Below are 24,012 nucleotides of genomic sequence, written 5' to 3'. Positions count from 1 at the left end.
CAGCCAATAGCATCTAGTTTTTATCACTGATTTAACTTGTCTTGATGGGGGTGGGGCATGTCAGATACTGGAGTGCATTTGATTGGTTAAGATTTGATGGGAAACTGAAGTATAAGGTGACGTGAATAAAATCGTTGATCCATTTGGGTGGAGCTACAAGCTTTTCATGTTTATATCAGTTTTGTATCTTCTAAATTAGAATTTTGTCACTGTTTTGGAGCATGCTAACTTATAGATACAGTGCTCAGCATATAAGTACACCCTTCACAAATCTGTCTTTTAAATTCATATTTTTAATAGGAAGCTATACAATATTATATTTGTGCATATACTTTAGATTAGACAGTACTGAAGCCAAATCTGGAGCTTGTCTAACAAAATAACTTACGATAACAGTCCAAAAAGTTGTACACCCTACACAAGTTTTATGTTATAGTATTAAATACAAATTTAAAAAAGAGGAAAAATCAAGAGAAACAAAAAATTGAAAAGTTTAGTTAAAATTTTGTAGGTTGTAACTGTTTTGCAATATTTTGCTTGAATTTAATTGTATTATCTGTCAATTTTCTAAATATGTTTTATGATTTTAATAAATATATTTGTTTAATAAATCAGTTTTGTTTAAATGCCCCAAAAACATTGCCTATATTCACTGAGAAATAGATACAAATGTCAAATATTCATTTTCAAAATGGGGTGTAATCAATTATGCAGAGCACTGTTTTTTAAAAACTAACAATACTGATACTGACATCTAAAAAACTTTATTTTAATTTCATGGGACCTTTAATGTGTTTTATTTGTTGTAATTTCCCAACAGTTAAAACATTACCCAAATACCACAGTGAGCTGTTTACTGTGGGGAAAATGCATCATCAAAGTTAAGTCAGTTGAAATTTGCTAAGTCAGGCAGTGCTCTGGATGAAACACTGTTTTGCTAAACAAATCCATTAGATCTCCAGAGAGGGCTTTGAAAATGTTAAAGTGATGCGGAACTGTTTTGATAACCGTCTGAAACAAAGCTTTTTATCTCCTTTTTTTCTCTTTGTCTCTGTTGAAACTCATTTATGGAAACTTAATGCAATGTTGCCATGTGATTCCCTTGTGTTTGAAGAAGCTTTTGAAGGCGTTTTCCAAAATAATTATATAACATTAACTTTGATCTCCTTCAGACATTCTGAAAAGTAACTTTGCAATCGCAATTCAATAAACAGCAATCAGGGAATTAGTAGACCCCCTGTTAATATCTCCTAAAATTATTTATTTCCCAACAAACAGGTTCGTGTTTAATAGATGACTAAGCGTAGACAGCTTTGCTAAAACAAAGCTAAACTTGGGCTGTCAGTTAAAATAGACATCTAAAATAGCCCAAAACCAGACTAGTTGTCAAATAGACAGATTAGACAGACTTTATATGTGTACTCATTTATTTTTGTTTAATTGATGACAAGTTTAGTTTTCATCTATTCTTAGACGTCTATTTGATTTTCACTGACAGCCCAAATTTAGCCTTGTTTCACCCAAGACAACTGTTTAGATATCTATTAGACATCTTTTGGACATCTTTTGAAAACAAAAAATGCTTGCTGGGTTGTTTCTCTAAAAGACATTCTGCTGACTTTAAGTAGCTTTGCCAACTCTAAAAGTGGACACCTCTAAGAGTTAATTGATGTAGTTGTGAAGTTAACAAAATAACTGAAGGGAATGCTCAAAATATTTGTAATCCATTTTATCCATAGTGCTTATGCTGTAATCAAAAATAACATATTTTGGAAACTTTCTTTTTTGATTTTGGTGATACATTAATGGGAAAGTTAAACAAAGTCAGAAAACTGGTGTTCATTGACTTCTTTCTGGGGAACAAAACAAATGAAGAATTTTTAATTATTAAATGATGTGTCTCGATGTGAACTCTGTAGTTCGAGTGTTGTTTTGGAGCCTGTTGACTTTAACGGTATATGGTTAACATTTGAGTCAATATCCTATAAATATTGTATTAGTTTTCAACTTCAGATCCTAGTTTGAGTGAAGTAAATAGAAAAAAAAAGTAAATAAAAAAGTTTTTGAGTTTAAATAAATATACACTGCAAAAGAAAAAAACATGTTGTTGGGACAACATAAAGGAATTGTTTACTTATTATTTTATTTCCAAATTTAAGTGCACTGTAAAACCCAACAGTCAACTTTATCAAATGAAATTAGTGTAGTTGCTCAAAATTGACTGAAAGTTAATTCTACTCATTTGAAACAAGGTTTGAACTCAGTGTTGAAGGTAATGAGTTAATTAAATACCTCATTACTTCAACTTAAATGGAGTAAGATTACAGCACTCACATAGATTAATTTTTTTAACTCAAATGGTTTGTAGCAATCGGTTTCCTCAAACAGTTTGAGTTGCCTTATTGGGTTTTACAGTATGCGGTTGGTTTGAGTTTTTTTCATTTATCGGGGTTTACTGTGCTCATATTGGTTTGTTTACTCAAATGGGTTAAGTTCACAGTACACATAGGATTAGTCTTTGAACTTAAATGGTTTGTTGCAATTGGTTTCCTCAAATGGTTTAAGTTACCTTAACTTTTGGGTTTTACAGTGTAGATTGAACATAAGACAATCAAGTTGTCCCCAAAAACTGTGGTATTTCAGCTCCTTTTATATAAGTAGTTGCACAAATATATAAGTAGTTTGAATAAACAGCAAACATTATATTTTTTTATGTAAATAAAATAAATAAATTAGATAAATAAAAAAAATAATATAATAAAATGGTGAATAATTCTTTGAACATGCCAGTTGCCTGTATAATGTTTCCTGTCAAGCGAGACAAAGATTTCACATTTCAGTGTTCTCATAATCAGACAGTGACTTCAGGTTACTGTAACCATAACAATCTGTTACGCATTAACTAAGCTTCTGAACTAGTGTCCAAGATACTTAAACTATGATCTTCAAAGATTCTCCAGGCACAGATGAGTGCATCTTTGTCAGACAAGTGTGTAAATCCTGCAGCAAAAACAGCCAGATGAGACATAACGGGATTTGTGATATTTGGAAAAGCATTCAAGAAGGAAGGAATCAAGGGACAAACCCTCCAGCTGGACCAAGTGATGCAATACCTGCTGATATTAGTAATACCAACTCGAGCAGCAACCAGAGTCCCAGTGATGTCCCCGTGAACATTGTCTCTTTGGTTCCCAGCGAGGCCTTGAGCTCTTCAGACAGTCAGGTATCAGATGGAGACAAAGCTGGTGCCACGCTACTGTTCTCCGGGGTCTTCTTGGGCATGGTTGGCATGACTTTTACAGCTATGGGGTGGGCAAAAAACAATGGCAGCAATGGCTATGAATGGACACAGCTTCTGGGACCCATTCTTCTGTCAGTAGGAGGAACATTTGTGCTCATAAGCATCTGCAAGTTTCGAATGCTGTCTTGCCTGAGCTGCAAGCAGATTGAGGAGGAGATAACACCTGAAGTGGATACTTTGCCACCGCTTTCAGGGCCTTCGTTTGTCTTCACTAGACTCAGTCAGCCCATTACCTTCCACAGGGGTACAGTGGTCCAGTACATCCCGCCACCATATGCTTCTGTAGAACCAGACCATGGTCTAGGCAATGTTAATGGTTTGCACTCCAGTCACCAGCCATTAGCAGTCACAGTGAGCGGACCACCACAGTATTACAGTGTGTTTCCGATGGACAACGCTGGCTTTATTTCTGGTGAACATAACAACCCCACCGTACAAAGGGGAAACAGGTATGATATTCATGGTAGTATGTATTACTTTCATTTACATGATAAGAACCATAGAGTCTACAAATAAGAAACAAATGAGATTTTTTTTTTATTAATTGATTTCTTTAACTCCTCACTTTTTGGTTATGTCAGAGTGATAGGTTTATTATGGCAAACAGTAAACAAAACATAAACTATCCACTGTAGTTTCTAAATAGGACAGAACAAAAAAACTTTTGTGAGAACTGTTTAAATTATGTGCAATGTATAAACTCAATGTTCAAAGCTTATAATAAATAATTAAGTAATAATTTAAATATAAATCATCATTGCTCGAGCAAGAATTTGTATTAAACATAGTAAACATGCTTGAATTAAAACATGTAGAAATGAATATAACTGAACTTAGTTTAAGCTATTGCAATCTAGTTTAAATTACTTTACATGACCACGAAGCTGATGAGATTGCATTGGTTCTTATTCCTTTGTTGATTGTATAATAATTGTAAAAAGGGGGAAAAGTATATAACAAAAAATCATTATAATTCGATTTGCGATTATGGATATCCATATTAAATTTGGGATGTTTTTTTAGGTGACTAAATGAGTACATTTTAATAAATTAAATAATATAATATTACGATTCTTCCAGGACTAAAAAGCGGGCATTAATTTACATCGTTTGCACGATTAAATTTAAGAGTAATTATTTATTTAGGCTATTTATAAGCTAATAGGCTTTTAGGTTATTAAGGCTATTTTTACATACAAAATTTTTTTAGTTTAGATTATAAATGTCATCACACACATTGAAAAATAATTTTTATCTCATTCTAAGATATTATAAACCAAATAAGATTCTTTTATGGATCACTAAAAAACTTTTCGTTTTATTTAGCACATTCATTTTAAAAGATAATTTGTAGGTTTCTAAACTGATTCATTTATTTAAAGCAGGTGATTATTTTAATCTTTTTGAAACGCAAAAGACTCAATTCCAAACAAAATTACCACACAAACCAGTCTTTGGGATTTTAAAGGATGCCATCATTGAGCTAAAATAGTCACAAAGAGCGTAGACTTAATCAAATAAAGAAGTTGGCACGTTACGGTATTTTTACACAAATGACCAAGGGTTTGTAAATGTGCATTATTTGACATCTGCTGGTTTCGTTGCAGGAATGCGAGCGTCTCGGATGAAGAGGGGAAAGCGGGTGCAGCAGACAGCGCCTCCTCTCCACCTGCATACGAGGAGCTTTTCGCCACCTCATGTGACTCGTACTCCTGATTAACCAAATTACGCAGAACTTTCCAAATAAAGTTCATGTTTACTACGTAGTTGAGTTAGGCTACTTTTTTGTTATTGTTAAATAATGTTGCGACTAGTAGGAGATATACTAATTCTTACTGTTGCTTCAATGTTTAAACGTCCTTTAATTCTTTTTTACACTATTTTTAAAAATATTTTGTGGTGCTTTCTCTCGTGTCCTCTTGGGCTCCTGAGAACTTTATGGCACGTGAGCGTCCGGTGAGAACCACATGGGGGCAGAAAAAGTGAAGGAGTGAGGCAAAGTTCTTGTTTCATCAAAACTTCTGAAGTTGGTGTATTTATTTGAGCATTCGTTTAATAGCTCAACATTTAACAAAAATATTAATTTTAATCGCGCGCAATTCCCGTTCCCGTTAGTCCAACAGTTGCATAAGCTCTAAAGTTCACACGTAACCAGTATACACATTTTTCTTTAGCTTAACCTATAGTTTAACCTTTTTTTCATGAATGCTGGCTGTAGTGAAGCTTACTTGAATTTAAGAAGTGAACTGAACTGTGCCATAACAGTCCGTTTCTCTGAACCTTTAACTAAAAATAACTATAGCGAGTCTGCTTTATTTTTATTTTTTGTTTTGTTGTGATAAAACATCTGATCAGAATTTATTTAAAATGTTAGAGTGTATCAAATAACCTACAATACTTACCAATTCAGTAAAAAAATAAATAAATAAATAAAAACAATTCCGTTTTAAATGAACAGAATTTGGCTTATTAAAAGTAATTTGGTCAGTGTGTGATCCAGAGAGATGAGCATTATTCATGGTTGCACGACTAATTTACAGTTAGGCTAATATTATTTCCCTGGTGTAGGCTATTATATAAATCGTGTTGTGTTGTATCCGCATGATTTTGTATCAAATTTAGTTTGGATACGATATTTTCCTATTTGTAAAGTAAAAATACAATTATTTAAAATATGTACCTATCCCTTAACAGTTTAATTTTCAAGGTGTTTGTTACAATTAGCAATATGTGAAATTACCAACGCAATCTAAACGATTTATAATTTAAAATTAAGTAAAAAAATCTGTATTATTATTATCACTTAAGAATAAAGGTTGAAGAATCGAAAATAAAGGTTTTCACAGTGATCCAAGAAATTTTTTTTTTTTTGGGTTTCCTAAAGATTAATGGACGTTCTTCATAGAATAATATCAGTGGGAAGAACATTTTCCTAATCTAAACAGCATTTCTCTCTCTCTCTCTCTCTCTCTCTCTCTCTCTCTCTCTCTCTCTCTCTCTCTCTCTCTCTCTCTCTCTCTCTCTCTCTCTCTCTCTCTCTCTCTCTCTCTCTCTCTCTCTCTCTCTCTCTCTCTCTCTCTCTGAGGTGAAAATGTTATTTGGATTATTTCTGGAATTTACTTGTTAAAAACAATTGCCCTCCCCATCACCACTTCGTGTCCCAATTTTATCGAAAACATTTCTTATCTGTATATGTGTGTGTTGTGTGTGTTTGTTCATAGAAGTATAGCCCACATTATAAGGTTCAATCTTCACCGTACTCAGACACCGTGTTATCCTCCTTTCCTTCCTTTGTTTTGGTAACATGATGAAAACTTAGATGTTTAAACAGAAAACAGTTTATTTTGGTATATCTTTTTTTTTCTAATAGCCTTTTTGATTTAACTTCATTTTGTTTTGTAAATGATTGTCTTTTGTTTGGTTCTAGGGATGGCTGTTCATATTTAATAAATGACAGTGGGGTTTGTAAATTATTTTTGTTGTTTTTAACAATTGTATTAATTGTCAAATGACGTTTAACGCATATGCTATATGATATAAAATAAGTTCCACAACCTTTTTGTAATGCTAAAATTAAGAGTATTGTATGTATGTAGGCTGTGTATTTCTACAAAAGACAGAAGGCAAATGTTGGTTATACAAATGTGCTTTTTTTCACAAAATGAGGAGTTGCATCCGGTAATTTAGAGCACGGTACTTTTAACATTTACTATCTATGCCTCTGTAACAGCGTCATTTTATCCAAACGTCATTCATCCACTGCATTAAAGGGCCAGTTAAAGTACTGCATGGAGGTCTATAATAGTTTTAAACTGGCAATGTGATTCATGAGACGTAGTGAAGTTCTAGGCTATTTGTTCCGCACTAATGGTTATATTTATTGTGTTTAAGCAGGAAATATGTATATTTTTAGTACTTGGTGCATATAATTACACTTATTTAATCATTATTCGTTTCCTTAGACTACGGTTTGATTTACAAGTGCTTAATCTGTTTAAAATCGCTACTTTGGAAATAAGATTTTGCTTTATTTAAAAATTTAAATTAAAATCATTAAAATCTTTATAAAAACCCGCTTTGGCATTTGCAGCCATTCCGTGCTGACTTTATATTTGGATTATATATAAACTTTATGAATGGCGCTCTTAATAGAAAAGAATGATCAAACAATTGGCATTTCATAAAACTTTTTCTGTAGCCTGCTTTCTTCAAACGATGAAATCTAGACTTTATTCAGTCTAGTTTTAACTATTCTCTTTAACACGCTCATTAAATGATCTGTGTTTGACATTTGGCTATAATCTACCTTACTTTAAAAAAGTAGGCTTTTTTGTCCAATACATTTTAAACTGTGTATGGTGCATATCGAAACCGCAGTGCAATGTGAATTTCATTAATTTCACTGCGCAGTATAAAGCGCGGGTGGCCGACAAAGCTCATTATTAGAGAGCTCCGCTTTATTTATTACAGAACACGTCTAACATCTGAACTTGTTCAGATGAACGAGGAGGAAGAAAGTGAACACATAACCATAGCAGCACCCTGTCTGTAAATTCCAGATCGATATAGCTTCTGTAGGACATAGCTTATAATGCAACACGAGTTGTTGATATGTGATCTCTTTTAAGGCAAAGGCTTATAAAAAGTGAACCATTCCCATTCATCATAGCAATTGGGCACTTGGTGGTATTTAAAGTCTTATGATGGCTAAAGCTTAATGCTATTTAACTGATGATATAAAATAACCTCTTTTTTAGCACTTTTTGATATCCCCCCTCTCTCTCTCAAAAAAAAACAAAAAACAAAAAAAACACTCAAATTGCCCGTTGTGTAATTTAGGAAACTCACCCAATTTTTTTGTAAGTTTTTGGTTAATGCATGAATTGATATACATATACTATGTTTTAGGTGTGATTCATTTAATGTTAGACAGATTGGGCAACACACATTCTGAAAAGTGAAGCCGGAAAATTTTGATCGCCCTCTGGTGACTGGCTGCAGTATAGGTCAAAATGAATTGGCTTGCCAAAATTAAATGGAGCCTCCCAAATTACATCCAGATCTTTAAGTGTTGTTTTTGTAATATTTGTGCTTTTCTTTTTGTGGTGTAAAGTTTGCGTGTTCGCAAACTGCGCAGACTCCAAATTAAGCAATCGGCATAATCGATCATAAGATGGCAGCAGCCATAGCTGGCATGTTTTTACTATTGAAAAACATGCATGTCACTATTGTACAGTTAGAAGGATTTTTTTAATGAATTGGACCTTCATGCTTTCAATGTTTTTGTCTACAAAGTGAAAAAGATTTCTGTAACCACAAAGAGTGATTTAAATATCCAACTTGTAAAATAATTGCACTCTTGATAAAAAGTTTCACAATACAGTCTATTATCTTTCTGTTTGATCTATGTTTATTTAAAGTAATAGAGGCACAATGTATAAGTACAACTGAATGATAATATCAATAATGAAAAAATAATAGATCAAACGTATTATTAAATGCTCCAGTTTCACGCTTGTTCAGGGATAAATCACACAAAAGTAGAAATTTACCATTCCACAAATGGTTCCTAACCTTAATTCTGTTGAACACAAAAGACAATATTCTGGAGAAAGCAGAAAACCAGTCACCATTGACATCTAGGGGAAAAATAGTATGGAATGCTATCATAAAATTCTGGGTTTCAGACAATCTCTTCATGTTGTCCAAACACAAATTAGGTTAAATTAATTGTTGCTAATTTAACGTTCTGTTAAGTTTTTTGGGGCAACAGTATCTACAGCAAAAGGACCCTCCAAATCAAAAGCTATTGGTCAGCCCACAATTGAATAATTGTTTTAAAAACAAGTAACTTATACACCAACATACAGGCATGCTATAGACCTGAACAGTGCAGTGGCTTTAGTTTATCCACAAAAAAGAAAAATATCCAAAGATCCTTTTTCAAGTTGCTATGAAATCCGTTTTTGAAAATAATGAAGCTAGTCAGGGATTTATTTAAACTTTGTAACCTGACATGTTTAAAACAAAAAAGCCTAAATATTTTAAATGATTCTTAAAATAAAATATATTGTGTTCAAAGGGGAAGTTTTTATGTTTATTTTACCCAGACATTTTAAAATAACTTATTTTACAGCAGTAACCTCAATACTGTGAAACCGCAAAACCGTGATATTTTTATCCAAGGTTATAATACCGTCAGAATCTTATATCGGTCCATGCCTAATTGAACATAAAGCAATTAAGTTGTCCTAAAAAACTCAAGAATTGTGTTGGTTCAGTTTATTTTAAATAAGTAGTTTGAACACGCAGCAAAACCATTTTTTTTTTTGGAGTGAAGTTAATATTCGTCTGTGTTCAACAAATGGAAAAAAGTGAAACATAATTGTGCAGTGCTAAACATAATTTTGTAAAAGAATTAATATTAATATTGTTTTATGGAGAAGGATAGTCAACTGTGTGTGGTGCAGTTACCTCCTTTAACAGCAGGGTCTAATGGAGATATGCCAATGTGCCAGACATTGTAAATAATGTATTTGGATAAAGTTAGCATTCCCATTCATTGCATAGCCTGTTGGTTGGCTGGCAGTTTCGACCACAGCTGTTGACTTTATTCAAACAGAACCCCTTTGGGACAAAGTGAATGAGAAGGCAGCTTACTTGACACATACATTATTATTCATCAAGTTTATATGCTAGTACACTGCTCAAAGATATATAACACCAAATCTAAGAGAAGACAGAGGTGGTGTACCCTCAACCTGACATGCTTATGTGTCCTGTATCCAAACTAGACAAGCAGATCCCACAGCTTAATATCTTAGTCTGTGGGGGGGGGGGTGTTTTGCTACAGTAAATGCCAGTGTTACAGTCTGTCACCATAGCTGTGAGATGCCCGTCGTGCTGGTGGTCTGTTCAACACGTGACATGCTGCTCAGTAATGCTTAATAGCAAAGAGGGGAGAAGGGGACAAATGGATTCCATGTTTTCAGCCAAACACAGCGAAGCAAACCGAAGGGAGAGAGCTTTGTTGTTTATGAAAAACATGTGAAACCAATCAAATCCAAATTATCCTCCCGCTGTTCATGTTGCGCGCAGAGCCAGCCGTTCCTCTAGAGGTACTGCCACCCAGAGAGAGAGAGAAAGAGAGCATCATTCACACACTCTTTATTACTGCATTCAGGCTCAAGTATATATGCTCAATATACATAAGCTTGAGCTAATGACGTGCACTCTCGCAGATATACATACACAGTTCATGAATGACACAAGCTGACTGAACATCACACACACACACACACACACACACACACACACACACACACACAGTTTGTTTGGGGTGCATCTGACAGTAAAACCCCAGGATGATTAGATCAATATGGCAAACAGGAAATGATTCACAGACTCTTGCAGCTCATTTGCATATAGCCTCACACACACATACACTAGACGGTACAGTATATATAAACACATGCACACAAACAGATCTGCTCAGCACATTTTACCGCCGCTCATTTACATTACTTTTCAGAAACAGGAAGGCTGTTATTGAGACAAGTGTCCCCCAACACACATGTTATTGCATTTTTCCCTCCCTCCATTTTCCCAATGCGGTGGTCAATGAGGGATGAGTGCTACCTTTTGAGAATGTAAGCGAGTGTCGAAATGAATGTTTACTGTGCGAAGGCTGTTTGATGTGTGTGTGAGGGCCGTAAGTAGCTCTGATGGCAAATCTATCAGCGGTCCCCAGGCCCTCGTTCAAGTCTAATTCACTCTGGACGCCAGTTGCTCTCCACAGCCTGAGAAATCCATTGACTCTTGTGTAACTGTGTCTTCTGGAGCCACTATGAGCCCTCCTGTACACTTTTTCTTTTCCTTTTTTTTTTTTGGCGTCTGGACTTTTACACTCTGGCCTCAGTCACTAGGCAGGTGTTCCAACCCATTCAGATAAAGGACACGAGACAACATAATGGCTTTAGAAATATGAATTATAAAAAAACGTATTAGTAACAGCTGGACTGTGGGAAACGCGGTTAAGAGTGGAAAAAATGTAGCTTTCTTAAATCAATATCTTCTTTTCAGAAAACAATTAGTAATGAAAAGTCATTTGTGGTCGGGAATCATAAAACTTGTAGGTTTAAAAGTTATGCCAAGGTTTCAAGATCCATTTCACTTATAGTCCTGGATCAAATTCAGGACTGCCTTCAGATACTTCTTCATTACAAATCGGGCTTCATTTTGGTCAGAAAAACTGCCCTCCGAAGTTCAATTCATTACCCCTCAATAAATGTCATAGTGTAACGCATAGTGCAATGGACCTTATGAGCCATACACCATCACATATACTGTACGCTCTGGGATATTGATTGCCATTTTTAGGCTGCGGTCCAGTGGTAATACTGTATCTAATGGAGAAATCGTGTCCCTGTCTTTAATAAAAGAGAGGGAGACCTAATGAGGCTCAGATCACGGCCCAGATGATCTTTGCAGATGTTTGATTTCTGTCTGGAAAAAGAAACACGGCCTTGTCCACAGAGCATCAGTTCGATGGCTCAATTTCTCTCCTTTTCTCCCTATTTCTTGGTGTGAAAGCTGTACACAAACACTCACAAGTTCCCCAGAAACCTTGTTGGTTCAGAAGATTTCATTGTTAGTTGTTTGAGGAATGTTAAAGCATGTGTCGCACTAAATTATTTTATTAGATTTATAAAACTTGATTTTTAACGAACGGCATCACACTTGGAGAGGGAATCAGATTTGTTCTGTACATTTGGGATATTATTCCTTGAGTCCTATATTATTATCATGAAATATTTGCCTTTCTAAATTAAATTTGCAGTGCATGATGATAGTTGAACTAACTTGCAGACTTGCAGTTTTACAGCTCAAAAAATATTCGCTGTCAGCTCAGGGTTCAGTCTTAAAGCAAATTATATGAGAGTGTCAGTTAACTCCTCGCAGGAGCCAGAGCAATTCACTTTTCTGTTGAAGATTGAGAATAGAAATGTAATGAATTTGAGGACAAAATAATTAGCCCATGAAATAAATTACTTTTCAAATATTTTCCTTGTGATGTTTAACAGAGCAAATAATTTTTTAACATTATTTCCTGTGATATTTTTTCTTCTGGAGAAAGTCTTATTTCTTTTAGTTTGGCTGTAATATTGTTTTAAAAAACTGCTAAGGTCAATATCATTATTCCTCTTAAGTATTTTTTTCGATAAAGGGAGGACTAATACTTTTTGTTCCACTCTTTTTTTTTTCATTTAATTTTTTATCCATTTTACAGTGAATATAAGTAATGTATTTTGGTGCATTTAAACAAAACAGATTTATTAAACAGATATATTTTTTTAAAATAATATTTTAGTCACCAAACATATATAAATTGACAGTTAATACAATTAAATTCAAGAAAAATATTGCGAAATAAATTACAACCTACAAAATTTCAACTAAGTTTTTTTTTAGCTTCTCTTCAGTTTACCTTTTTTTAAAATTTGTATTTAATATTTTTCTATAACATTTAAACTTGGGTGTACTAGTTTTTGGACTGTTATCGTAAGTTATTTTGTTAGATAAGCTCCAGACTTGGCTTCAGTACTGACTAATCTAATGCAAATGCACAAATATAATATTGTATAGCTTCTTATTAAAAAAATGAATTTAAAAGAGAGATTTGTGATGGGTGTACGTATATATTGTTGAGCAATTTACATACAGTATCTCAGTATATGTAAAGTTTCTCTAGGAAGTACTCTTAAATCACAGTAGATTTTGCCAACCCCTCCTATCTAAAGCAGATTAAAGTTTATTGAAGGTTTATAAAAAACAAAAGGCACTTAACATATGAATAACAATGAATTGTTTTTTGCAATCATTTTATGGAGCTGACTGGGACAGAAACTTAATCAAGGTATACATGGACAATGAAACCAATGGAGACAAAGTAATTACTGAATGAATAAATAAACAACATACAGTAGTCTTGTGAAAATCTATAGCATTTCAATTTATCTATAAAAATAGTGTGAATGATTTCCAAATTTTGTTCAAAATGGCCAAGTTGTTGCTTAGTGTAAATCACAGTTCTTCCATGTGTAACAAATTTCCCAGTTCTCTAACCCACATTGCAAAGGTTTGGACACCATCAGATTTCCACACTTATAGATTTATTTATTTATTTATTTATTTTTTGCTATACACATACAAAATAGAATTGCTTGTGTTTGGTTTCTACTACAGCAGGGGTGTCCACACTCGGTCCTGGAGGGCCAGTGTCCTGCAAAGTTTAGTTCCAACCCTAATCAGACACACCTGGGCTAGCTAATCAAGCTCTTAGGCTCTCTAGGAACATCCTTGCAGGTGTGTTGAGGCAAGTTGGAGCTAAAATCTGCAGGACATTAGCTCTCTAGGACAGAGTTTGGACACCCCTTTACTACAGGAATTCTCTTCTGCTTCCAAAAGTAATTTATCCCACCTGTCATCACAAATGTTAATATCCATGTCCTCTTACCCATCATATCTTATTTTATCTGCACTGCACAATAATAACTTATAATGGTTAGATATACTGTATAATAATGATTACAGAATATACATTAACATTACCTATCTGACATTTTTTTCAAAATGTAGTTATTGACATATTCTTATTAAATTACAACTTATGTGATGTTTTTTTTTTTATAAGTTGTTTACATTTTAGGACTTTTTATTTAAAAAGCAAATACGGTTTATCTAAAAGTTATCTAAAAACTCTAGCTTGGCTCTATAAGGTATTTCTGTAAGCAAATCAGCATTTTAATGCACGCACAAGGACCTATCAGGATCAGCTTTCTTTGTCATTTTGCTGGACTACTCCATTGACAGCAGGAATGACCAGAAAGAAATACAAAAATCATACAAAATTAGAGTGGGTTAAATAATACCGCACAACACAAATTGAGAAGTGTGTAAAGGTGATGATTTAGAAGATTAGATTTTTTGACATTGAGATTAAATGTTAAATTTCACACTGTGAAATTTAAAAATGTATATATTGTGTTCACAGTGTTTATTAAACTCATTTTCTCATAGTCTGTTTTCTTTTAAAGTATTTAAATTTGATATTAAGCCTTGAAAGGCATATAATTTTCATGGAGCATATAATTCAATAAATATGGCATAAAAGTTAATAAACATAATTCATATAAAGTTTAATAACTATGACCAAATTAATTACATAAAATTGACATCTGCACTGGATAAAATATTTAGCACAGCCTTGTTAAATTTTAACAAGAAAATATATTCATCCTGAAGCATTACTAGTTTGTGACTGTAACTTTCTCAAGCATTACATATTGTTACAAAACCAAATAATTTATTTTTTGATTGTATTTCTTGAAAAGAAATGCTTCAATGAATGATCTGCTTGATAGAACCTTATAATTTGGAGCGGAAAATGACTTTTCAGAATTAGAAGGTTTTATTTGCATTTACCATGTTTCTTTTACTCCAATTTGCAAATGTAAGGGAACTTTGATAATTTACATTTAGAATACCTTTAGGGTCTCTGTCATGTTAATGTATGAAACAGAACTGTTACACACATGTTGTTTGTTATATGGAGTGTAAAAACTTTGAAGCTCAATATCTCAAAATCATTTAGAACGCAGATAGAACCTTATAATTCCAAGGTGACGAAATGTCTACTGTTGGATCCAACTTTTCAGTTTCAAAGTCTTTAAAATGTTTTCTAACAGCATCTCTAACTTGTAAGTATTGAAAAAAAGTTTGCTGAAGTATGGTTGTGATTTTGTTTTATTTGCTCAAAGGTGCGAAATGTTCTTTCTTTTTAATGATCTTGATTTGTCAAGATACCCTTATCTTTCCAAGTCCAAGTAGTCCAATCTGGAATTTTCAAGCGTGCTTTAATTTGTTTTCATATTTAAATTTAATTAGAAATGACTAAATTACTTTAGATATTCTTATATCTATTTTTATTAAGAAGAGCTGATAATGATCTCATATCGCAAGACGTGTCCTCAATAGCTAACCATTTTGGTTTTTAAGTTTTTGTTCCACTGAACAAGTCTTCCTCCTCCATGCCAGTTTGTTTAATTTAGCTGACCAATAAAAATAGTTAGAACTGGAAAGACCCAATCCTTGAAGATTCTTTAGGTTTATTGGCCCAAATAAGCCTGGTTATAATTGATTCAAGTTGTTTAAAATAATGGTAGGCAATAAAGAGAGGGATAGCTTGAAAAACATACAAAAATATTGGTAATACAACCAATTTTATACCCAAGTATTTAAAAGAATTATTGGCTATTTTTCATTTAAATCTAAATCTAATTTGTTTGGGCCGCAAACATATAATCCATAGCTTGTCAGGGCGTCAAGTGAAATTACACATTCTTAAGTATTTTCTTACTATTTATTATGTTAAACAGCCATCTCAAATTAAAATACATGTGCCTACCAGGCATAAAAACCAGTCTGGTCTTGATGAACAATTGAACCTATCTATTTATTCAGTCTATTTGCTAGAATGTTATGGTATGATCTTTGGCTCAGATTGAATTAGAGAAATCAATGGATATTAAGAAATCTTCAGCTTATCCTTTACGGGTTATAGAATTAACAACATTATTTGCTTGATGCTATTGGCTGGAATCTACCCTGTGCTTTCCATTTTTATGCAGACTGTGCATCAATAGTGCAAGATGATTCTTAAATTTTTATAAAATTAGTCATCACATACCTTTAATAGGTAGTTGTAATATAAATTTTGTCACTTCCTCTAATATGATATTTTCATCTAAACATTATTTTGCTTTAGAATTAAAAGTAGGCAGATCTATATTTGATAAGATTTTTTACCCTTAGGATTTTTATCCTTTTTTGATTTATATACTTTTTTTTTTTTAATAAAAGTCAGCCAAGCAACTAATGATACCTTTTGGATCAACAAGAGTCGAGGAGGACTTATAAGTTTGTCTTCAACTGTAAATATTGCTTGACGCAGCAAAAGTTTGAGAGTAGCTGGAACAACAATTAACAATTCTCTTTTAATGATTTATAGGGTTCTACTGAGAGCTTTAAAGACAATCTTAGTATTTGTAAAACTTTATAGTTTAAAGTAAATGTATGTTCATGTCATGATCACAGTGATTCAGGTCTTGCAAACCACTGAAAAACATGTACAATGATGTGGACTACAGTTTTGCAACCGATCTGCACTTTTTCATTTTCCTTTAGGCACCTCACTCACACACCAGGGGCCTCATGTACGAAGACTTGCGTGGAAATCTTACTAAAACATTGCGTACGCACAAAGCTGTAAATGTGCCGAATGTCACGCATATTCTTTTGTACATCTGAATGAACGTGAAACTGAGCGCAACATGCACGAGCACAAAACCCCTCCCTGCCTCCTCCCCCGTATGAATATGCTAATGGCAAAACCCAACGAAAAAGCAATGTCAAAAGCAAGCAAAAAGAGAAACTTTGAACAGAATGTGAATTGGAGGTGCTGTTGGAGGTTGGAGGAGAAAAGCGGTGTTATTTGCAAGTTTGCAAAAAAATAGAGTGGGAGAGTTTAGCTGATGCAGTTAACACAGTTGGGTCTGAACATCGCACTGAGTGCATTAAAAAAAAGAAATAGTGTGGTTTATATTTGTAAAATGTTGCAGGACGCTTAACAGTCTCAAGTGGCGCTACTCGTAAGACGCATGTGATCATGAATTAATACGTTCGAGCATAAACTCGGCTCGAATCTTGCGTCTGATGAACTCTTTCTTGTTTTTTCCCCCGCTACATATCAGATTTTGCCAACTATTTATCACGAGAAAGACAAGTAGGAATCATCAATAAGTTCATATCAATAAGCATCATATTTTATTTGCACATTTATTGAATGGAAATGTTTCTGATTCACGCATGCAAATTCATCTTCAGATAGTGTCTTTATAGCAATGTGCGTGCGGTAGATCGCTCAGATTACATTGGGAAAACAGGCGACTGCTGCAAATTGTGCTTTAATGTTTAGCTGGTGAAATGTATGGTATGGAAACCTTATATACCTGCTGAACCCGTCTCATACAGCTGCCATTGCAAGGCTCAGACACTTTGTAGAGAGGAATTTAACACAACTGCCTCTAGGAGTCGCCAATGGAAATAAAACAGACACGCACAAAAAATGTGCGTACGCCTGCCAGAAAGCTGCCGTGAAGCTGCGCACATTCCCACGTTCAGTTCATTGTTAGTAAATCCAAACGTGAGCGATTCTGAGCGTGAAACCTGGCGTACGCAAAGTTTTTGTGCGTACGCAGCGTTGATACATGAGGCCCCAGTTCTGGATTACCTCTGATTACATGCACACAGCTATAGATCATGAAGACTCATTACCTGTTTCTGTTTAGAGTATCATGTAAGCATTATACTTGTCTTGCCTTCCCCTGTTATTGACCTTTGTTTTGTTTATTGTTCCTGTTGTTTTGCCACCTGTCCCAGCTATTCTCCTGTTATTCTGACCACGATTTTTGGATTACCTTTATACTCCTGTTTCCTCCTGTTTTTGACTATTGCCTGCCTGATGATTCTCTCTAATAAACTGCACATGGATCTTCATCTTTGTTGCCAGACTCACTTTGTTACAGTTTATAATTTCTAAATAATATTAATATTAAGATATCATTTTAACATATGCAATATAAACAATAAATTATTAGCAGCAAAAGACAGCAATTCTGTTTCACAAATACAATTTTTTTGCAAATGACTTTAATTTGGAACAAAACTTTGTAACTTTATTTTGTAAAAGGTTAAAGAAACACACTCAAAACTCAACATTCTTGAGTCTGAAAATTGTGCTCAAGTGAACTACCTGGGTGAGAGCCAACATCAGTTTCGTGCTAAAGGCCTCAGAGGTGGCATCTTTTGCGCAGCCTCATCACGCCTCTTCTTCTTTTTCAAATTGAAATAGTTTCAGTGAGAAAATGTAAACAGAAGCAGAATTGGGAGTGCGGATATTTTGAAACCGTATTCCATTGTTTACATTAGTATTTTCCTTAAGGGAAAACTTCTGTCACTGTCAGTTTTGCAGGGCGGTCAGCCAATGTTCCGTCAATGCCTCTCTAACATCAGTGCAGCACTTCTATTTATGACTTAATTCAATTTGGATGCCGTATGTCTGCGGTGGGTCTGTCTGTGTGCCTACAGAAGGGTTAGAGGCGATGGAAAATAAGGGGTTATTTTGGTTTCAAATGTGTATCTATTCGCATATGGTCCTTGTTTTGGCCCATATACCCCAAGATCTCACAGGTGACCTTTGACACTGCTCCCTCAGACTGACATGATTTTGGATGCCTCATTCTGGGTTCAGTTTGACCCCCTTGGACCTCAAAGTTCAGAGGTCACAGTTGCAGAGCAGCAAATTAACCCAATGTGTCAAACTTTGTGTGACACCACGATCAAGTCACATTTTCCAAAAATATTAAATTTTTTAATATATTTTTAAAATATTAATCCCTATATAAATTCCCCCTTTTTGTTATATTGATTCACTTTTGCTCAGTGCAGATTTGCAAATGTTTTTAAATATAAAAAAAGGTTTCTAATAATTTCAAAATTATTCTCTCTTATTCTGTTTTTAATGTTCTACATTTTTCATCTTCCGCCCTTCCTCGACTTCTGGATGCAAATAAAAATCTGCATGAATACCATTTTTTACTCTTTCTTTTGTTTTAATAATTTGCTTTCCACATTCCTTCATCCTCTTCCCTCTTCTGGCCCGCAGTCCCTCACTCAAACCCCCCCTTTTCTCCTTTTCCGTCTTGTTTAAAGACGTTTCAGTTCAGCTGTCACAAATTATGTTCGCCTGCCCAGCTGTCAAAACAGGGGTGTGTTTTTCTCTTTGCACCCGATATACTACTAAAAGAGAGAGACTGGGAGATGTGGGGGAGATGGGGGGTTAAAGAAAGAGAGAGAGATAGAAAGAGAGGAAAGGAGGGAGGGGTGGAGGGGGCTTTAATGTTCATGTTTGGACACAAGCAATTATCTCTAATTATTGTTTTTCTTTTCAGTTTCCCTGTCCTGATGGAGGTCCCAGGCAGACCAACAAGCAGTAATCCGGCCTCGTTGAAGAGGCCCAGCGGGCCCCATGGTGCAGCTCGTCCGTGGGACTCTCGGGCTTTCATCTCAATGTGAGTCTGGAGTTGATTCAAACACAGAGCGATGGGTGAATTAACCCCAAAGCCCTGGCTTTCAATGGGCTCAGCTAAGAGATTATATGTGTTGATGGCAGGCCTTTTATATAAGAGATTATATGTGTTGATGGCAAAACTTTTATATGTTCTGGTCTTTAAAGAAACTTCTGCTAGATGTTCAGTGTGGTTGTGGTGGATTAGAAATCCTCAACCCTTCATTTCTGCTCACCTTTCTTTCCTCTTCCCTTCTCCTTCCGCATTATATTTCTATATAAGTTTTATCATTTTGATTACATGAATATAGGTTACCTCAAATTTATAAAACTATATTTAGGAATGATTTTCATTATCCCCTTATTCCCTGTTGCATAATGTGTATTAGAAAGTGTTATTTAGCCCACAAAACTGCAAACATATGACTTTTTATTTCAATTAGTTGACAGGTACATAGGTATCAATTAGTTTCTAAAACAAAAACAGATAACCCATCATATTGGACTATAAAAATACAATGCCAGAACAACAAAATTACTACAATTTTTAAAATAATACAATTCAAAATCTGAATATTTATGCAATCTTGTCAAAATTACAGTTTGAGATCATCAAGATTTCTTTATATATCCATTGAAAGGGGTCTCTAATGCTCGCCAAACGCCAATTTCGACAGGAGCACATGCTCTTGATTGACCCAGCTGGCCCACATCAGCTAATCACGATCCTCTAATCAAAGGATCCCAAGTCACTATACAGCACTGTATATATATATGGATATATATATATCCTCATTTCCTTTCTACAACTATCTTCGTCTGCAAGAAGTCCCCCTCCTCTCCTTCTTCCACCTTTATCCTGAATGGGTGGCATAGTGGCCCAGTGACTAGCACTGTTGCCTCACAGCAAGAACAATGGTGCTGGGCCCTCGCTGGGCTATTGGGTATTTCTGTGTGGAGTTTGCAATGTCCTCCTCGTGTCCGTGTGGGTTTCCCCCAGGTTCCCCAGTTTTCTCCCACCTTCCAAATATGCTCTATATTATAGACAAAATAAGCTTAAATCTTTGTTCTAAATGTCTTAATCTCAGGAAGTTCACCTTCGCCTCAGCAGCGGGAGATTTTTGAGATCGACCTGAGCTCAATCTGCCCTCACCCTGCGAAAGGGAGGGAGCCCTGGGGCCAAGGATCCCTTCAGCTCAGGGCTTTCTCCCTGGACAGCATGCTAAACAAGCTATGTATAAATCATGAGCTAAGTGTGAATTCTTGAAGCCTGCATTTATTTAATCAAAAATACAGTAAAAATTATTTTTGATTAGATATGATTTCATACATGATTAGATATGATTTCATACATGTATGATGAAATATGATTACAATTAAATTCACAATTAAATTAAATTAACAATAAACAAATGAACACATTTACTAATTAAATTAATTAATTGAATGAATTTTTATTTTTATTCTAATATGCTTAAAAGATCATTAAATATTGCGATTTTTTTTCCCATTTTCAACATCAAAAAAGCATTCTTTAGTGTTGCATGATCTTTCAGAAATCATTTAAATTTGCTGATTTGGTACTTAAAAAATTCACAAATTTTCCTTGGATTTAGTGCCTGATTTATCAGGGGTCGCCACAGTGAAATAAACTGCCAATTACTCTGGCATATGTTTTATGCAGCGGATGCCCTTCCAGCCACAACCCAGCCCTGAGATTACACTCATGAACTCCACAGTGCTGGGAAACTGCCCGTACTGCAGCCTGTACACTCTTGACATTAACACACTATGGCCAATTTAGGTTATGTCTTTGGACTGTGGGTTAAACCAGAGGAAATCCATGAAAACAGAGGGAGAACATGTCAACTTCACACAGAAATGTTATCTAACCCTGCCAGGACACAAACCAGCAAGTTTCTTGCTATAAGGTGAAAGTGCTAATCACTGAGCCACCATGCCGCCAGTTGTGCTGACAATTTTTAAAGTACAAAACTAGACAGATAGACAAATAAATAGATAGATTTAAAGACAGACAGACGGGAGAATAAACAGACAGATATAGAGACAGACAGATACACTAACAGATATACAGACAAAGAACAGCATGAAACAAAATCTCAACTTTCTCTGTTTCTGACTGAGAAAGGAAAGAGGTAAAATGACAAATAATATAACAGTAAGCTGTCATTGATTCTTTCCACCTGCAACTAATGACCCTCTGAAAGCTGTCCAAACACACTGACCCCAGCCTTTTCTATTTAGTCAAGCTCACACTTGTCTTTCTGTCACACTCTCCTCCTGAATAACTTCATCCACATAACCGTTTCATCAGGCAATTCAATCCAGTGTTTTAATTGTCATCACATAGTCTTATTAAAAGTCTCTGCTGAAATGGGCTCCCCTCATAATAAGACTGGCAGACATCTTGTTGGCAGCAGATTTAGGAGTCTAGCATCAATGCTGTGGAAGACAAAAGAGAAGGAGAGTGTGTGTCACTGAGGCTCCAATAAAGTGCTGACCTGCGACTCATCTGGTGCTCACCGTCCCGAGCGCAGTGACACGACCACCTGCGTGCTCGCTGAGGACGAAGCCACACACACAAATGTCACACTGTGCGCTTATTGTCTCGATTAAATTTGTCACACTAAATGAATTTTTCTCTATCAGACTTTGGGGATAAATGGAGATTAGCTCCCCTAAATTGCGTGGGATGATCTGTGTGTGTGTCTCCAGCCTCTCCAATCACTCAGTGCGACCTCTCACCCACGACCCTTGACCCTTCCTCTGTCTGCATGAGCACAGCGTTTAGAGATTACAGCAGATCAGACCTGTGCTCTTTTGTTGCGTGTTTGCATCTGTGTGCGTATGCAGATAGAATGAGGCCTATAGGCTTCTCTCGATGCTGTCATTGGCTGTTTAAGTCAACAAGAGACATTGTTAACAGCTTTATCGTATTCTTCAGACTGTCTGCACGCTAGTGTTCAAGGGCTTGGGGCCGCTCATGTTCAATATTCATTTGATCCAAAATACAGTTAAATAATAATATAAAAAAATATTATTACAACTTCAACTTTTAAAATGTAGTTTATTCTTGTAATGCAATGCTGTGTTTTCTGCATTATTACTTTTTTAGTGTCACATGATCTTTCAGATATCATAATGCTGATTTATTGCTCAAGTCACATTAATATTATATATTTATTGTTGAAAAAGAAAAACTTTTTTTTGGAAACCATGATACTTATTTTTTTGTGTTCTTTATTAAATTGAAAGTTTGCTAACACTAAAGTAAAGTGCAATTTTGTATTGTGCACAAACTAATTAACTTAATCTAATTGCAGTATGTATTATTCTATTTTTAACATCTCATAGTGAAAATACTGTTCATAAAAATAGTTTAAAGGGCACCTTACTCTGGTTTTTCTCACAAAAGTTGCGTGAGATCTGCTTCCTTAATGTCTGTCACTGTGCTGGTTATCTGACACAGCAGACAGGCACGTGGAAACAGTGGGCAGGGAGAACTAGCATTAAAGGCACAGGCCACAAAACAGCTACATTGTATTCAAAGCAGACAATTCAATATTCTGAAAGGAATAGAAAATAATCTGATGGGTGTTTTGAGCTGAAACTTTACAGACACATTCTATTGACATAAAAGACTTATCCTAAATCTTAAAAAATGGGTAAAATGGGTGCCTTTAGTTAAATTTTTTAATATGTTTATGTTAGCTCAGGCTTGTGAAATAATATCAACATATGCAACTTTTTATTTAAACAATGCATTAATAAATAATCAAATAAACATTCAATTATACTATTTTGCTTTTTTTTTTTTTTCAAATTTTACATATTACATTTTTTAAACCCCTTTACGTTACCAAAATAAATAGGACTTGTGCATGGAATGACATGCAAATAAGCTCTGATATGTATAGTTTAAACATCTATAGGCCCACCTTATAATAAGTGTTTCTCTGTGCCTGTTCTTGCCCCCTGCTGACTGTGAGCAAACTCACTGTCAGAACTCCTGCATGGCTTCATTTTTTTAAAGCTTCATATATATTCAATCCCACCAATCCGCTTGTTATGTGGCAACATATGTAAAATGTATGTAAAACTGTTTTCGGGTCTAAGCCGCTACTCATTTGAATTGAGAAAATACATTTTAATTCATTTAAAATAATAATTTTTGTATATTTTTATTTATTATTTAATTTTTTTTGGCTGGGGGCGGGGGGTTCTCATTGAATTATACATTAATTTACAGTATATGTAATTTACAGTATATGTACTCAAAAGTGTAGAGAATATGTACTCACCTTAACAAGTACTGCGTAATATAAAATAACAACCAATGTTTAAGGTTATGTTATTACCCAGTTGTTAGAATTATTATGATAATAACTATATTATGTAGATGCAATGGAACATATACTTTTTAGTCAATAATAAATGACTTGCCATTAAGCTTAAAAACTACCTTTAAAATAACCATAACCCACATGGTTATTTACTTTCTGAG

The 24,012-nt window shown here is 34.7% G+C and overlaps 1 protein-coding gene across 1 annotated transcript; it reads left to right on the top strand.

The window, feature by feature from the left end:
* The first annotated feature begins 1,442 nt into the window (after window positions 1-1,442).
* On the top strand, window positions 1,443-5,061 carry tmem174 (transmembrane protein 174). The gene is made up of 2 exons (XM_005171978.6): window positions 1,443-3,750; window positions 4,909-5,061. The coding sequence occupies exons 1-2, from the start codon at window positions 2,939-2,941 to the stop codon at window positions 5,015-5,017; spliced, it is 921 nt and encodes a 306-aa protein (XP_005172035.4). The 5' UTR covers window positions 1,443-2,938; the 3' UTR covers window positions 5,018-5,061.
* The last annotated feature ends 18,951 nt before the right edge of the window (window positions 5,062-24,012 follow it).

This window comes from Danio rerio, chromosome 5 (genome assembly GCF_049306965.1).
Source record: "Danio rerio strain Tuebingen ecotype United States chromosome 5, GRCz12tu, whole genome shotgun sequence".
Taxonomy (NCBI): Eukaryota; Metazoa; Chordata; class Actinopteri; order Cypriniformes; family Danionidae; genus Danio; species Danio rerio.
This window is presented reverse-complemented; position numbering and strand designations above follow the sequence as displayed.

What these genes read in the sequence shown, in the direction of transcription:
- tmem174 (XM_005171978.6), top strand. Translation starts at nt 2,939, where the DNA reads ATGATCTTCAAAGATTCTCCAGGCACAGATGAGTGCATCTTTGTCAGA. An exon ending in ACCGTACAAAGGGGAAACAG is followed by an intron (nt 3,751 to 4,908) that starts GTATGATATTCA and finishes GTTTCGTTGCAG; the next exon opens with GAATGCGAGCGTCTCGGATG.